The sequence below is a fragment of the Tinamus guttatus genome, unplaced genomic scaffold, assembly GCF_059628265.1.
Source record: "Tinamus guttatus ecotype Peru unplaced genomic scaffold, ASM5962826v1 Tinamus_guttatus_pri_ptg000090l, whole genome shotgun sequence".
In the NCBI taxonomy this organism is placed as follows: Eukaryota; Metazoa; Chordata; class Aves; order Tinamiformes; family Tinamidae; genus Tinamus; species Tinamus guttatus.
This window is the reverse complement of record NW_028288624.1, coordinates 1,616,791-1,635,086: the sequence shown is the minus strand read 5'-3', so window position 1 is coordinate 1,635,086 and position 18,296 is coordinate 1,616,791. Positions and strand designations below refer to the sequence as shown.

General features: G+C 42.3%; 1 protein-coding gene across 1 annotated transcript in view; it reads right to left on the bottom strand.

Moving 5' to 3' along the window:
• MACROD2 (mono-ADP ribosylhydrolase 2) overlaps positions 1-12,769 on the bottom strand; it is a 751,315-nt gene extending 738,546 nt beyond the window's left edge. Inside the window, exons 1-2 of the mRNA XM_088520560.1 lie at positions 12,546-12,769; positions 8,014-8,130 (exon numbers count right to left, since the gene is read on the bottom strand). Coding sequence (XP_088376686.1) covers positions 8,014-8,130; positions 12,546-12,591 — 163 coding nt within the window. The 5' untranslated portion in view covers positions 12,592-12,769. The remainder of the gene's footprint in view (positions 1-8,013; positions 8,131-12,545) is intronic.
• Between the last annotated feature and the right edge of the window lie 5,527 nt (positions 12,770-18,296).

The window sequence follows — 18,296 nt, the reverse complement described above, 5'->3', positions numbered from 1 at the left end:
AGTTGGTTAGCATTACCCGAAGAGCACAGGGAGCTTAAACTATGGCAGTGACAATGCTACCTTATCAAACAAGTTTAACTACCACTAAGGAAAAAAATACTGGTGTACTTTCAGACTTGATGCAAGCCTCCCACAGTCAGGGAACTACAGGTGAGAGATTTAACTGAGGTGGTCACTAACTGCCACTAGCCCCAGACAGAAAGACTCCTGCTGCTCTAGAGGCTGCTTCTGTCTATAAAGCTACTTGAAGCTTTATAGCTAGTAGTGTAGTAGGTCAACAGGGCACAAGGTCAAGACTAGTAAGTTGTTTTAAGTTGTACCCTTGTCACTGCTTAACAGCTTGGTCTCTGTTTTGAGCTGATCAGATACATGCCTTCTACTCTCCCACCTCTCTGCAAAAGGCTGAGGACATAAGCCAACATTTATCACAAGTCACAGAAGATGGCTTTAGCCAAACTATTGCACTGAGCAAAGCCAGATTTACTGGAACTGCTTTTTAAAAAAATTTTAGAACAGTAAATTAATTTGGGAACTTGATCTTGCAATCCCCCTGTGGGGGGAAGGAAGATCATCCATCATACACTAAAACACGAGAAAAAATCTGCAGAGAAGAACAAAACAAAATAAAACAAACATACACATAAGCACATAATACTGGAAACCAAGATATATGTGCAACCTGCAAGTCTTTGCACACATTTTTAAGTTACTGTCCCACTCAAAACATACATATTTTTTTTCTTTTAGTAGTCTGGAATATTAGCTAAGTCAGTCACTGAAAAATTTCTAGTTGAAACTTCAGAAAACCTACACTTTTTCAGCAGTTTTTGAGGAGCAGCACATACTGACTCACACACAGCCTCACTGCTGATAAAGCTGTGTTTCTCCACCACCTGAGCCGGCCTACCTGCTGACACAGTGTTGCACCACCTGGCCTGACTGACTCTGGCTGGCACTTCCATAGGGACCTCTGCTCAACTCAATTGCAGAACGCAGTCCTCAGTGACTACAGAAAAGGATTGGTTATATTTAGTTATATTGTGTATTTCACTGGACAGGGTGGTTTCAGAATTATTCATCTGGTCAAGACTCTAATCTAAGCAACCAGCACTTAAGCATTTAGGTATATTATTTTTGGCAAAAATACATACTTGCTTCCCCTTGCATCTTCACCTACTATTACTCTCCAGAGCATGTTGAGAGCTTATAGAATTTCAGGACTAATTTACTGTTGAGAACAGCATCCTTTCTTACAGTTAATCCTTGTCATTCAAGGAGATGACGAGAGAAGAGGCTTCTTCCAGGGGCGCACAGAAGGGCCATGACAAATGACAACTGTATCAACCTCCACACAGCATTAAGTTTGTAAAAGTCCTTAACTCATTAAAGAAATGGAGCGATATTAGCTTTAAAAGAAACAGTCTTTTTAATTATACCAACAAGAAGTGATTTATTTTCTTAGAGAAAATTAGCCACACTGGATTATGAGATTTTAATTTATATAAAAGATTTTTTTTCTGCTTTTTCATAATAGACTCTCACACTTGCTGAAAGCAAGATTTCTTCTTTTCCAAAACACTTTAAAGAGAATAGCAATACAAATACCACTTCTTAGACAGCTAATTCATCCTATAAAGGTTAAGTGCATGCTGCCCATCTGGGAGTTACAAGGTCACTTGAACACACATTGGTTCCTTTTTGTTCATTATAACTTTTTTCCACTACGTTCATTCACTGTTGGAATTGTATGTCCATTTATGTATCAGGGATATCACTAAATAAACGGTAATACTCGCCTATACCCCTACCAAAAAATAATTTACTTCTCAGTAATCACAGAAGTAATCAGACTCATAACCATATCCATAAAAGGAAGGTCACTTCATATCATTATCTAAAGTGTCTTCTTATCACAGTCTTCATATGATTCATAGAAACCTGCAAAAAAACCCTTAGCCTTTTAGTGCAATGCCCCAGCCACCAGGTGTTATAAACTGCAGTTAATAAGCAATATTCCCCACATGCATTTAAGCGACAAAGGCACCTAACCTAGGCATACTAGAGCAAAGAGACGATTGATGATAAAATGTTTAGTAAGAGTAACAAAATGGCCACCCAACATAGAAAAATTAAGCCAAAAACAAATACAGCACTGAGTTTAAGTAGAGTCAGAATTCATATTTAAGCTAGTAGCAAGATATCCTGAACTGTAGAGTCTAAGTAATTTCAATTTCTTATGTAGACTCAACTGAAGAACTCCTGAATTACTGACTTAGCCAATGAATTTCAGCAGCTAGACCACGACTCTGTTTCGACAGATGCAGCAGGCAAGCACCGCACTGGGCTAAAATGCCTCCACTTACTTCCATCCTGGTCATCCAAGTCCAAGTCTGTTCTGCAGACAGTTGTTCAAGCCACTAGAAGAAGGAAAGCCAAGCCAACAAATGCAAGCTGTTGGACAGGGGTGATCTCCAAGCATGCTGTATCTACACAGCTATTACTGCTATAAGGAGAACTCGTACAGATGTTCAGGCAACTTTTGAGAAATCTTAATGAACTCGTGGTGTTTTTGTTGTTGTTGTTGTTGTTGTTTTTAATTAACTACTAAAGATAATCAGCGGTTTAAACTGCATGAGATTTCTCACTTTCAGGTTATTGGTTGTGTGTGGCTGTGTACTGTGCCTTAGTAGAGGCAGTTACTTACACTGTTAACAGAGTCTCAGGGAACAGCTCCAAAACAGCCAGTATTACCTGTGGGTGATTAATCATCAAGAAACACTGGCCAATGGAGCTCAGTATTACTATACAATGTCTTTGCAATGATAAGTATCCCCAGGATACTTAGAGACACACACCTCTATAATCTTGGATCAATTCGCTATTTAGAAAGCTGCAGATTGAAAGTGCCAAAATATTTTTATTAAACCCAAACCTTACTGTTACACACAAAAACCTTCAGTGTTAAAATGGATTCATTTGAATACTGTTTTAATCATATCATTTTATAAAAATATATGAGATTAAGAAAATCCAGAGACAGCCAAGAGATGTAAACATATTTCAAGACCTGCACTTAACACATGAACACAGACTTTTAACATCATTTCATAAAAAAATAAAGACATACACACTACTCTCACCCCTCAAGGGTTATTATAGCCTTCCTTTTAATCATCTAATCAAAAGCAGTTCTAACAATTAGCAAACCTCTTCAACACCCAAAAGTACCATTTTTTCTTGGCTTGGCTCCTACACAAATGAACACTCCAATGAATCTCCCAGACTGGGATACAGAAGGACTGCTGGGTACCTGAGTTAAACTATATAATAGATCTCATTCTTTTGAAGTATTTTTCTTCTCGTGATGCACAAACTCAGCAACAACGATTTCCAAGATCCTGTTTTAAGAAAACTTGTCCTTGAAAGTTTTTCTTAAGTAATCTCCCAAAGTTTTCCACTGAAGAGTTACTGTTTATTCACGAAAAAAGCAAACTTAAAAAACAAAACAAAGCCACACACACTAGTTTCTCCTCTACATTGCGGCTTTTTATTCACTGAACATCACAAAAACAAACCAACACTGCTGTTTGGGATGAGCATCTAGCACAAAGCGCTATTCTAGTAAGTACCACTGAAATAAAGGTATTCAAATTCCAGCGCTTGAGAAAATAAATGTATTAGTTGCCAGGATGGAGCGCTACTTCAATGCACATAATACAACAGCTGATCTGGCTTTGCTATTCATGAAGGATGAGAAATTGGAAGAATGATGGATTACATTACATACAAACTATCCAGCCTGTGTGACAGAGCCATTCTTAGTTTTCAATGCACACATTTCCTTAACTGTGACGAAAACAAACAAACAAAAAGAGGCTTCTGCACTTGCAGAACTATCTCAACAACAAAAAGTTGTTTCCCTTCCCATCATTCCCTCCATGAAGTGGAGAGCAACTTGTCAATAACAGCAGGGGAATGAAAACAAACAACACTGCGATACTCAACCTCTGAGGGCCGCTTGTCCAGCTTAGCAAAACTATGTACCCGAAAGTCAAAAATGCACATGCCAGTTCAGAACAGCTGATCAGACTGCTGATAAGGCCCTGATTTGGCCCCTCTTCCCTCCAGTGAAAAAGCATCAGAAATACTGGCTAATTTCCAAGCCACAATACACAGCAACTTAATTTCTTGTGAATAATCAAGACTCATCAGCATTTAAGGAGACCCACTAAAATTGTTGCTTTTTGTTTTCATCACAGAAAATTAAACCAAGACAAAACTATACAGAGGTGCTCTCAAACTGCAATCACTTGCAGACACTTTTGCTGGACTGGCCAGGAGTACTATACATCCTTTGACTATAAAGATTTCCAGCCCTGCAAAAGCCTACTGCACAAGGCAAAGCCAGCACACATCAGAATTTACTGGCAGTCTTCACATTCTAATTTTGATCATCAGTTCACGCTAATGGGTGGGATGAGCAAATGCTGCTCTTCCCAAAACAAGGTACATTCCCCAAACTTCTCAGTAAAGCATATGTAGACTCTGGAAGTCAGATTCATTCCTTTCACACAGTTTAAAACATGGAAGTTTTAAACTATTTTAGTTTCAGCAGTTCCACCCCCAAACTTCTAATGTTCATCTGTTAAGCTTCCAGATAATGCAAAAGTGTGCCTACCTGGAAACCCAGAGCACACTCCACTGTCATTCATGTTTATAAACTGGTACCACACAACTTCTGTTCATCCAATTTTTCTTGCTTTTAGTCAGGAAAAAAAATCCCAAATTTATACAGTACTGTACATCTTTCATTCCCAGTGAGCTTAGAATATCTATTGGCACTGGATACTTTCTTCTTCTACACCTTCTGGCTTGTAGTAGGTGATTGATCACCTATTTCAGTTTATTTGTTCTCAGTTCCTTCCTTCAATTCGCCTCATCACTCTTTCTGAACATTCTGCTAATCAATCTGCCATTTATTCACAATATACAGCATAAAAAGCAAATGGTAGAGAATTTCTCCCATTCCTTAGCAGTTGCTTTCTTGGCTTTTCGAGTGTATTAATACCCCGTTAAGCTTGTTACTGAAAGAAGTAGCCTTTCACTAGAAGATAATAGCAGAACTTGGACATGGCATTTTCAAGCCACCAAAGACTTTATCATAAGGGTTTTATTTTTTCTCTCCAGTCTTCTTTACACTGTACTGCTTGCTCTCCATATGTCCCAGTATATGGAGCAAAAGTTCTCTTTAGCAAGTAGACCTAAACATGAATTTTTCAGTATTTCTGTTCAGAGTACTTTTTAAATGCTTGATACCTTCAGAATGAAGTCAGTATTTAAGGGAAACAAAGTTTGATATAAATGCAATCACATTAATTCACAAGCTTTAAGTATGCTGCATGTACTGTTCCACAGAGTTCATTTTGAGTTAAATATATAAAAGTAGTGATTTCTCTGATACTTAAAGCTATTTATTATATACTATACTCAGGAGGGGGAAGGAAGAGGAAAAGAAAAAAAAAAAAAAAAAAAAGAGTGCTTCATATCTGCTTCTGCCTTCCAGCCGTTTTGCAGTGTATTCATAGAATCATAGAATGCTTAGGGTTGGGAGGGACCTCTAGAGGTCATCTAGTCCAACCCCCCTGCACACGCAGGGTCACCTAGAGCACGTGGCGCAGGACTGCATCCAAGCGGGTTTGGAAGAGCTCCAGAGAAGGAGACTCCACAACCTCTCCGGGCAGCCTGTTCCAGTGCTCTGTCACCCTCACTGTTAAGAAATTTTTCCTTAAGTTCCTGTGGAACTTTTGGTGCTTCAGTTTCTGGCCATTTCCTCTAGTCCTATCAGTGGCCACCACTGAAAAGAGACCAGCACCATCCCCTGCACTCCCTCCCTTGAGGTATTTATATACACTGATTAGATCCCCTCTCAGCCTTCTCTTCTCCAGGCTGAACAGGCCCAGCTCCCTCAGCCTCTCCTCATAGGGCAGATGTTCCAGGCCCCTGATCATCCTTGTGGCCCTGCGCTGGACTCTCTCCAGCAGCTCCACATCCCTCTTGTACTGTGGAGCCCAGACCTGGACACAATACTCCAGATGTGGCCTCACCAGGGCTGAGTAGAGGGGCAGGATCACCTCCCTCGACCTGCTAGAGACGCAGGGCTGAGTAGAGGGGCAGGATCACCTCCCTCGACCTGCTGGAGACACTCTTCTTAATGCACCCCAGGATCCCATTGGCCTTCTTGGCCACGAGGGCACACTGCTGCCTCATGGTCAACTTATCTTCACCCATGACACCCAGGTCTTTCTCTGCAGAGCTGCTCTCCAGAAGGTCAGTCCCCAGCCTGTACTGGTGTCTGGGGTTATTTCTCCCCAGGTGCAGAACCTTGCACTTGGCCTTGTACTTATTCAGTTCTAAGAGAAAAAATGCAGTAAGTTAAATTCACCACCAGCATGATGCTGTACCTGTATATTAGACATTGACATTTTGTTTATGAGAGGTATAACTGTAATCACAATGTAAATCCACACCTTGTCACACTCAACAGCCCAAGCAGAATCAGTTCTGTGAAGTTTAGCACGTTAGACGATTCTAGAGTGCTTGGAAAGACACATTTTAGGAAACAAAGGACAAACTGACAGACTGAATATTCTATGCATCAAAGATGTCCTAAATAAAGTTGGAAAAGCCAGGTAATCTTATGAGCCACCTTTTTTTGCAGCTTTTGTTTTCTTGGTGTACAAGATTGCACAGATCTACTGTAAAGGTCTACAGCTACCGGCGATACAACTGTTTCTCTGAAACAGCACTGAAGAGCTCAGCATCACCTCACATACATTTTCACTTCAAAAAAATCACATGAGATGCTTTTAGGAATAGATGACAGCATTACATGCCTATGAAACTGGTACTGGCAAGTCTGTTAGTTCCTCCAGTCTGCACTGAAGAAAATCTGTTACAGCCTTCCCATTTTATTAAAAACAGTTGATTAGTTCCAGGCTACATCTCATTGTGGCAAATATTCACCAGAAAGATCATGTTCTCTCAGAGTCACAAGATGACCCTACACACCTGTTCTTACTGGCCTGCATTCATCTCTAATGATAACAAAAATGTTGAAGAACTAGTCCTATATCTGCAGAAGGAAGACTGCAACCGTGGACGCTTTAGCCCTGGTAGTAACATTCCCAAAACAAGCTTTGGTCAAGTAGATTAACAAGATAGAAAAAGAAAAAGAAATAGCGGAAGGAGACTAGATCAAAATTCCTCCTCTTCCACATTTATGTGAATGAAAGAGAATTAGAACAACAATGCGTGTTTTTTTTTTTTTGTTCTTGTTGTCAGGCAGAATTACTACCTAAGCCACACAGTCTTTTTTTTTTCTCCTCTCTTTTTTTCCACCCCCCCCCCTTTTTAAAAAAAAAAAAAAAAAATGCAAGTCATTGATACTTTTATCCATTGCTCACCAGCTACTTGGACATGTCTACAGGTGATGGGCACCCTAATACTAATGCTGCACACACACTAAGAAGTAGAGTTACCCAGGCCATGCTGATGTTCCACAGCCCAAGAACCAAACGTAAGAAATGTTATTTTCAACAGGGCTTTTAAACCTCTTTCTTCTCTTCTCCTTGGATTTGCATGAAGCACCACAGCTTGAACACTTTCTCTATTTTTCAGAGATGGACAAGAACACTATTTCACTCAGATTCTCCATATTGTTGTTCTAGTTTAGTTTTGAAGACAATGTTCTTTAGGCAGTCATAGTACCTGCAAATAAAACTGATGAACAGAATTGCTATTTTACAAACTAAAAGACTGTTTGGTGATAGTCGTGGAATTAGTGGCACCAGTAGAGCTTTAAGAATTACTCCCCTCCCTGAAGCACTTCTACACCCACATAAAACTCACGTCATTACTAGCAGTACGGTTTCTAAGTCTCAAGTCTCTTAGAAATAATTCACAGCTAAGAAAACAGCATTGTTTCCATTTTAAAAGATGCCCCACTTCACTTACCATCACTTTCATTCTTGCTTTTCATGTCTTCCATCCATGTTGGAATATCTTTCAATGGAACATACTGCCTTGAATACTCTTTACGTCTCTCCTCCAAGGTCATCTTCAGCAAACGCTCTATTTAAGGGGGAGGGGAAAAAAAAAAAAACAAAAAGTGTTTTGCAAGCTTGCTTATGTTCTTGCACATTGGCCAAATAGTGACCAAATCAAATGTCCTTGATGTAAATAGTTCCTGCTTGAGAGAAATAAGTATGCCTGATTCAAATAGCTACAAGTAATCGGAGCTGAAGACACAGTATATCTGAAGAACAGCACGCACCTATTTCTGGATATCCTAGTTCAGCAAAAATAAATGCCTCTTCACTGCTCTCTCGGCTGTCCAAACTTCCTCCCCTCCACCACTGCTGCACAACTCTTTCACGTCACTTTAATTTAAGGATCAGACAAGTAACAGAAGGTTCACTAAATATGAAACTTAAGGAATGTATTTTTATACCTGGAAACTATATATAACTTAGGTTCTGTGTTCATAAAAAAAACCTGAAGCATTTTAAAGCATTTTACACAAGAGTAAGTAGTAGAACTATCGAAGTTTTACTGACATACTCTGGTTTGATGAGAATCCCTGAGTATTAAATACATCCACTACAACAACACACTGGACAAACACATTTTTAAAAAGTAAACAAAGGTCAGCACAAACCTCACATCATTCATCTGAAAAACTGTAAAAAAGGACTCACTTAAAAAAATGCACAGGTTAAGCTTTAAAGCTAAAGATTTTCTTGCTAATGACACACTAAGAGTTATTACCCCAAAATACATATCGATACTTGGGTTCCCGCCCCCTTTCCCCCCCCCCAAAGAATATGAAGAACAGCCACTATGACTTCATATTCTTTCTTTTAATATTAAAACATTCCATGAAAAGTAAAACCTCATAGTTTGTACAACTATGACAGCTACTGCCAACTTCACTCTTCTTCAGACTTTGCTATAAATCAGCTAAGTTCTAAGATAAGGAAAAAAACACCAGTGACCAAACACTGCAAACAAACCCAGCCACAACTGCTACTTCCACCAGCTTCAGTTAACCTCTGTTCACTGGTTAAGAACCTGCTCTATTTACTTAGTTTTATTAGAGCCACAACCACATTTACTTCCCCCACCTCACCAAGCAGGACAAATATGCACAGAGGAATACAATCTGCATTTTTCTGCATGCTTAGTATTAGCTTTGCACAAGATGTTTCCTTCCATAAGGAGGGAAATACGGCAGAGCACATCCCGTGCACCAGTGAAGTGTCTGTACCCATTTCGGCAGTTGCACCACAGCTGAACCATAGTAACAGTTTCTCTTTACACATTAATCATCAGTACTCGACAATTAAAGTATTTTCAGGGCTGTCAGCAAAGACAGTTAGACTAACACTATATTTGGCTTCTGAGGCTCAGGACTACGTGGACAGAAATAATAACAGTATTTTCACACCAAGTTGAAGAAATATTGAATGAGTGGCATATGGAAACTGCCTCTCCAATTAAACTTCTCCCTCCTCCCCCAAAACGGGGCTTTTTAAAAAAAAAAAAAAAAAAAAAAAAAAAAAAACAAGAAGTTTTCTAATGCCACAGACTATAATCAGTCTACCCAAACAACCAAAGGCAAATCCTGAACAGATTCCCATACCAAAATAACCACTTATATTCTTGAATTCCCGTCCACTTGATAACAACACCACCACCACCACCCTCATTCAGGCTTAGTATCTTAATTAGATATTTACAAAACAAAACCAGAATTACTGTTACTACTACTGCTATTATGCATAATGGATATGCACTTAGCTCCACTGCTTGATCTTCAGGCATGCAAAACACAAGATATTTCGCATGCACATAAGAGGTATTACAGACCTGAAGACCAGCACATCGTGCCGGTGCAGACGTGTTCATCAACTCTCAAGGACTGTGCAGCACAGAAAGTCCTTACTACCGTCTCCTGAAGCGAACTCAGAGTCAACATCCTGCCTTCAGAGAAAACAAGCTATTCTCTATAGGAAGGGTTTATAAAACTTGAATCTGGCAAGTCAGCAGTGAGACTTTAATCTTGGTTTTAGCTGCACTCAAATCTCCTGGAAGATGCTTCCAAAAACTGTAGTTTCCTGCGTTTAACGAAGCACCTTCAAAGTTTGCAAACAAACCTCTCTTGTGCTCTGCAACCAGCACTAGTTCTGTCCTTATTCTGTTTCAACGGTTCTCCAACAAGATCCAATGTGGACCATTTCTTAATGTGGACCATTTTTTAATTACCACAAAAGTAATTAAGGCAAGCATGCTTATTGTCAGTGGGTTTGAAATGAGTATTTAGCAAGCTGCACCTCTTCTTTTCTTCTCTTTCTAAAGAAAAAAAAAATCTTTACAATACAAAAGGCTAAAAACAACTCCTATACTTAGAGCTTCCTGGGATGAGCAGAGCTTGCAGGTGCTGCTAGTTTTAAACAGGCTGAGAACCCTTGGGATTGGCAAAGCCAGACCTATAACATTGTTTTCAAAAAGAAACTGGGAAGAGAGGAGAAAGCGTGGGCCTCTAATGTTTTGACAGGTAGTAAAGAAAATACTAAGAACAGACACAGAAGGCTACAGACTGAAGAGCAATGCAAATGAGAATATGGAAGTTTTCCTCACTTCAAAGACCCAGGGCAAACCCCACCAGTGCAGGACTGGAAAGCCGGTACTGGAGGAGAAGACTAGCAAACACTGTTCACACTCGCCAGGCAAGCAGGTATCAAGTTCTGGCTAACTAGTGCTCAGAGATGTGCTTCACTGCCCAGAAATAAACCTCAGTGCTGGCAAGATCTGCAATTCGAGTTCTTTACTGCTACCTTACCTAGAGGCGACATCTTTTACTGTGCTGGTGGAGACGACCATCCGCACAGCACATGAAGAAGATGACAAGAGCTGCCTGCATCAGAGTTTTTCCAGTGTGCAGTTCAGTCCTTCCTAACTGAGGGCTCAACTGAACTGGCCAGTCCATGAATCCACACTTGTCAGCACGAGCCAGGCGCAACAGCCTGCACAACTGCAAGAAGCAAAGGGGAGGGAAGGAAACACTCCGCAGCACTTGCCATAATCTTTTCCCACCTGCCCTCAGGAAAGTGAGGGCAGTATTTTAGAAAGTAACAACATAGAGCATTGAAAATTTCCAGAATGACAGCTAATTGTATATATAAACATTTATACATATATAAACGTGTTAAGGTGAGTTAACTGCAACTTTTCTGTTGCTGAACACCCAAACTTAACTACACGCTCAAGTTGGCCCTCTCATCTGAACTACAGCAAAACTCTTTGCTGGATGGTTCTAGAAGAAAACAACAGGTGACATAACTCACTTTCAGACTTGTGTTTGACAGAAAGTGGCCTGTCTACTAATTACTTGTGCTTTTAAATTTTTCTTTAGAGCTGCACATTTTGTTTCTGCCACAAAGTGGATGAGCTCTCTCTTGAGTAGGTCTTTTGTCTTCTTGATTTCAAGTGTATCTATCTCAGGGGATGGAAGAAAGCAAAGGAAAAAAAAAACAGTAGGTCATACCTTAGGTTTTTCTCTTTATCCTTACAACTCTGAAACTCTCAATCACTTGCAAGAGTTCTAGACTAAGTCAACGATAGTTTTCTCAAAATTATTTCTTCTAGTTGATGTCAGTAACATATTTCCGCTGGTGAATTACTGCAGTAATAAACACCTTGCTTCGCAGCTGGTCAATACACCAGACCAGAACAACAAGGTCAGCATAAAACATTGCCCTGGAGATGTCAACTTCCATGTTTGGCGTTAGGTTGTAAAAACCAGGTGAAACTAGCGCGGAGCGGGAGAAGGGAAAAGTTTTTTTTCTGGGCGCCAGGGCAGCACGTGGACTATGGCCTGTACATCTCCCACGGTGCCATCCATGTGCCTGGGGCACAGTGCGGGAGAGCCGCATTTTGCCCCATGAGCAGCAGAAACCACACACTTTAAAGAAAAAGCATGGGTCCGTTTTGGTTACATGTGTACATTTCCAACGAAAGCAATTTCACCTCCCTTCCTATCTGAAACATGACAGGAGTTAGTTTTCCCACTGTAGTTTCGCAGCATAAGTTCCCCACGGACTGTTACCACCTTGCTATCTCTCCAATACTCAGGACCTTTAGGAAGAGAATGAACTGCAGAAAGGGAAAACGGCGGAATTTGCAAGGGGAGTTCAGGCAGCGCCACCCCTCGCCCCACAACGGCCCCGCAGCAGCCGTTAGGGCCGTTACCGCGGGGCGCGCTGGGGAAGCAGCGAGGCACCTCGCCCCGCTACAAGGGAGCCTCGGGGAGCGGCGTACGGCCGGGACAACACGGCGGGGAAAGGGCAGCGCGGAGCCGCGGAGCGCAGAGGGCGACTAAGGCGCAGGCAGCAGTCGGGGCGCGGCCTGTCCCGCCGCGGAGCCGCCCGCGGAGGGGCGCGGGACTTGCCGCGGCGGCGCTGCGCGGGGGGAAGCGGCGGCGGTACCTTTCTCCTCCCGCCAGAGCTTTTTCCGCTTGTTGCCGGCGTACATGGTGCTGTGGCTGGCGGCGGCTCGGAGCTGCAGGTTCCCCAGGCTCACAGGAGATAGGGCGGGGAGACGCCGCGCCGCCCGCTGCCGCCGCCGTGCGCTGCTCGCCGCTGCCCGGCTCCGCGCCCGCCTCGGCGAGTCCGCACAGCGCCCGTCAGCTGGGTCACGCCTCGCCCGAACCCGACACCCCCGCAGCGCCCGCCCCCCTCCCCGCCGCCCGTTGGCTCCGTCCGCCGCCGCTCAGCAGCCCCCTCCTCCGTCCGCCGCTGCCGCGGGGCCCGGGAGGGGCCTTAAAGCGGCAGGCGGGGACGCAGTGCGCGGCGACTGAGGTCGAGTTGTTCCATGCCGGGCACTGGCTGGGACTGGCGCGTGGGGGGTGCTTGGTGCGACCGTAGCCTGCCGTGGCGGCGGCAGCGGGAAGGCGCCTGGAGGGGACACCAGTGCGGGGCAGCGACACGAGCCTCTCCAGCCCGGTCCGACCCGGCCCCGTCTGACCGCCCGGGACGGGTACCGGGCCTCGTCCCGCCGCGCGGGGGCGGTGCCGCGCTCGCTCTGCTTCCGGGTTGCGGGCGGTGCCGCGGCGCGGGGCCGACGGCGGAGGAGAGCGGGGTGCGGTTGCTAGGCGACGGCGTGGCCGTTGAACATGGCGCCTCCCCTTCTCCTCCCCTCTCCCCCTGAGCTGAACCAGACGAGAAGGACCCGGGCGCTGTGGGGGGCAGGAAATGGCCGTTACCGGAGCCGCCACCTGGCACTGGACTCCGGCTCTGAACCGTGGTCCGTGTCCTCCCTCGCGATGCGGGCTTTGCCCGCGGCTAAGTGTTCCCAGTTTAAAGCTCCTCCTGCTTCCTTAAAACTTGGAAGAAATAAAATCAACAAGCTGAGCGCTGCACGAGGGCTAGTCCCGTGTTAAAGCATTCGAGCAGAGATCAGCCGAAATGCCCCTGTCTCGTTTTTTTTTGTTTTGTTTTTTTTTTTGAGCGCATTGAAGTAAGTGGGAAAGGGAGTAGTCTCTACAAAGGTTAAAGTCATTTTATAAAGACATGTTTTAGGCATAGGTGCTGTGTTGATGTTATAGGCAGGGGCTTTACTGAGTATATACACTTTGATCTTTTGAGAATTTTCTCACTTTATTGCTTTGGAAAAGAGCTCAGTGCTGCAGACTGTATGAGCTCTGTAGCTCCTGAAGACTGAAAGTCGACCAAAGTTTATCCCAGCTGTCTGCATTCGCTCCAACTGCCTCTTTTTCTTACTTAGCTGCTTGTGCATTTTTACTATTTTTTTTCCTGTGTATTTTATAAATCTACATCGAATTGTGTAGCCACATGGAACCTATTAGCTTAATTTGGATTATGCATGGACAAGTCAGTCTGGTTCTGGAGCAAACCACATACTGGCAGATGCTTCTCCCGTCCTCCATAGGTGTTGCCAGAAGAGCAGTGTGTCACATCACATGGTCCGACCATCAATCTGCTCTGCAAAGTTTGCAAACCGTTAAGCCCATTAAGCACATCTTTAGATATAAAGGGCACACACAAAGTTCCATCAGTCCACGTGAATAATGTGTCATTTGAGCTAAATCATAACAAGAGAGCAGATCTTATATATATAGAAGTATATATATATGTTCAGGCTAGGAATAGACTTTCCTATAGTGATATGTTCTTTTGCTTTGCCTGTAACCAAAAAGGTGAGACACACTGTAGCATATCTTTAGCTCTCCACTTTTTTTTTTTTAAATACTATGTAAAAAATTGTATGGCTTATTTACATGGACTTTGTCTCTTTGCCAGTACCATTTATTACTGAGTAAGCCTCTCATAAAACCTTCAACAATCTTTTTTTTTTTTTAATGAAGCAATATGACATAGAAGAGCATTAAAACATGGTCTTGGTATAAGTGCTTGAAAGCATCATGAGATAATTGCAAATTACTTCTGTTTAAAGTTACAGAAAACTGCCATCTTTCTCTTAAATACATACTGAAAGGTCAACCTAAGGTTGACTTGTATAAAAAACATTACTAAGAAACTGTCTGGAGATAATGCACTGAGGGAATTAGGAGATTATAGATTTGCAAATGTGTAAATAACAAGTCTCAACTTTCACCAAGTTAAGCCAAAGTAATAGAAAAAATGTTACAGTCTTTTCAGCGAAAATGCAGTCTATGTGTAATTGAAGAGAACAGGTATTGTTTATGCTTGAAAGAAAAAAAAAAAGACTTTTTCTATTAGCAACTTTCCTCAGAAAGTCATGCTGGGTGTGTAAAGCCTGGGCAGCCAGCGCAGACTTGACTTTTGCCGCAGTTTTTATGCATTCTCCAGCACTGACCTTGTTACCCACGTTTTGCAGGCAGGTCAAGTCTAACAGTTCTCTTTTCACCTCCATGAGAGAGAAATTAGTCCTTCCCCTGCTGGAATTAATGTTCTTTTTCATGGGCTCAGTCTGCCCTGCACAGATTTTTCCTTCTCTTTACTAAGGTGCCATGATGTAACCTGGGCATGGAGCACGTTTCCTTAGACATGCCAACTTCTCTTCAGCAGTGATGATCCTTTTTTCTCTCTTTGCCTAGACAGAACTATTTCTATTAAGATTTTCCATATTTCATCACAATATGACAATCACAAACAATCCCAATTCAGCTTCTAGATATTCCTCCTGTATTCTCTTTTCTCAGCAGTATAAGGCTTTGGAGCACCTAGATGTTTTCTATCAGGATAGGAAGGATAAGAAGGAATTAATTTGGTTAAATAAATCCACTTTCACAGGGCAGGAAACCACCTCACACAGTGAGTGATCCCAAGATAACCCACAAAGCAAACAGAAAACAGGAAAATAGGAATACAGTATTGCAGCAGTCAGCTTAATGGATATTTAGTATGTATGATTTAAAAGCATGAGACTGAAGGTGCTCTAGGTGTTCCTGCTTGAGCAGGGGGGTTAGACTAGATAATCTCTAGAGGTTCCTTCCAATGTCAACCATTCTGTAATTCTGTGAAATGCCTTCACCCTCTGTGCACTTTGTGTCAGATGTTGTAACATTTACGATTAATTGGATTCTACAATTAATTTACTCTGTAAGAGGAAAGGTTGCTTTTAGAAATGTACAGTATCCTCTGTCTTCATGGGTTACTTCACTTCTTCAATTTGACCATGGGATCTGCTTTGGTAGCCCAAGGAAAGTTTTGTGATTCTGATGATGAGAATGTGAGAGAAGCCAACAGGTAAGTTAGCTTCCTACAGACAGTTGCCTTCTTATCAGCAATTTACCAGCAAGCGTTAAGTATTCTGGAGCCTTGTGGGATCTATTCCAGATTTTATAAATTGGTATTTACTGCACCAGAAGGGAGGAGAGAAAACTTAATTATTTTCCCATAAAGGGCACTTTGCATGTGTTCTTCAGTTTCATACATAAAAGCAGCTAAAGCAGCCATAATTTGGGGAAAAAAAGTATCAGTGTCCTTTTAGAAAAGGAAAGATTGTGAAGCCTGATATTTATGCCAGGACCACAACGGAAAAAGATAAACTCTTCGAGGTGGTGGCCAGTGACAGAACAAGGGGTAATAGGTGCAAATTGAAACACAGAAAGGTGCATCTCCATGTGAGAAAGAACTTCTTTGCGGTTAGGGTGACAGAGCCCTGGAACAGGCTGCCCAGAGAGGTTGTGGAGTCTCCTTCTCTGGAGATCTTCAAAACCCACCTGGATGCCACCCTGTGCCACATGCTGTAGGTGTCCCTCTGGAGCAGAGGGGTTGGACTACATGATCTCTAGAGGTCCCTCCCAACCTCAACCATTCAGTGATTCTGTGATAAGAGGCTAACACTTTTTTTCCAAGCCAAATAGATAAATGCTCAAATTTACCAGAACCAATAGGAAAATAGTTATGGCTGTTTTCATAGTTGTTGTTAATACAATTAATTTCACTGGAGCAATAAGAAATTATGTCTCTGATGTCATTATGAGCATGGCTCGGTCTTCACTTTTTATACTTGTTGATTCTGGAATCCTTAAGTCTTCCAAATATCGCTGATCCTCCAGGTCATGTAAAATTCCAAATCATTTACCAACTACCTTGTTTTAGGCTTTTCCTGCTGTTCCTGAATAGGAGTAAAAACATTTAGCTTCAGGAAATGTGAATAATTGTTCCACAGTTGTTTGCAAGCAACTCCCACAGCCTAAACTAGAATAATATATGGGAACTGGGCTGTTAAAAAGGATGTTTGGGGAACATACCTAATTTCTTTACAAAGAGACAAGTTTTTCCCTGGTTGAATATGTGTAGCATCTGCCATGGGTGGATTTTAAACCAACAAAGGTACAAATATATCACACTTTCTGTCTGACAAGTTTGTGGCTCTCAGTCTGCAGAGGGAGGAAAATGACCACATGACAGGAATAATAATCCTGGTCCCTGGATGCCAGCAGCAGACAGACATACTGCAATGAAAGGTAAGGAAAGCAGGTGGAGAATGTCTTTTTATTTCTGCAGCAGAGTAGCAGGCGGAGGGGCATAACAATCTATATATATATAAATACCTTTTATTTTCTTGTCTTTCCTAACCCTGCTGATCAGAGAGTCACCCTGAAATGGGAATTTTGTCCATTGTTCTAAACATGGAATGTCTCTGAACAAGCAGTGTCCTAAAGGTGGAATGCTGTTTACACACTGCTAACTTATATAACACACGATGCAGTAATTAACTTCTGCCTCGAGGCAGACGCTTAATGTCCATGTAAGTGTGTGAGATTGTTCAAGGACAGTGCTAGATTTATACTAAAGAGGTTGATTGAACATAAACAGAAATCACAGTAGATTCTAATGAGGAAGAAAGGAGGAAAAGTCCTCATAAAAGCCACCAATGCAACAAATAGCCAGAAAGGCAGTAGAGTCACTAGGACAGAACTGTGGAAGCCAAAGATAATGATCTTTGAGAGAGGCAATCACGATGTGACCAGCAGTATCAAATGTGGTCAGAAAATTGTTTAAAACACAGTATTCCAGTATTTTGACAAAAACCAATCAGCTAAAGAATAGGAGATCAGTTTTCAAAAATAATAGTTATATTTACTGTAGTGCTCTGTGCAGTGCTCTGTAGTGCTTCAGAGCAGTGCTCTGAAGGTTTAAAGTGTTCCGTTGAAACAATGAGCACGAAAGTGGGACTGATAGGAAAGTGATGTTATACAAATGGTCTGGTCCATTTAGTCCATTAAAGGCCCAGTGAACATACTTGTGACATTCTAGGGAGGAAGACAGAAGTGGGAAATGTCCAGAAATAGCATTTAAAAGATATATGGCCTGGAGAGAATATATATTTCTACCACTAGCTGTAAAATGAACATTTGGCATATGGATAAAGTAATGACCAATTAGAGAGCTCCTGTTAGAGGCATAATATGAACAGTAAATTAATATCAGAATGAGTAATGCACTGTATAAATCACTGAATAAATGTTACAAAGGAGAGCTAGAGCTTAGGTCCTTTGAATTGAGCCTGCTGGACTGTTCAGCCAAGCAAGCACTGGGGCACCTACACACAGTGTTAAAATTGGTTTCAAGCTTCCCGACCAAAGGCAAGAAGCTCTCTTGACAGATGCAACACTGAGGGAGTGCAGCTGTGGTCAGTCAAGATGTGGGATCCTTGGTGCACCCGGAGAGCAAGGATCAAGAGCAACAGGTGAAGAGTGGAGCAGTGAGCAACAGCTGTGCACA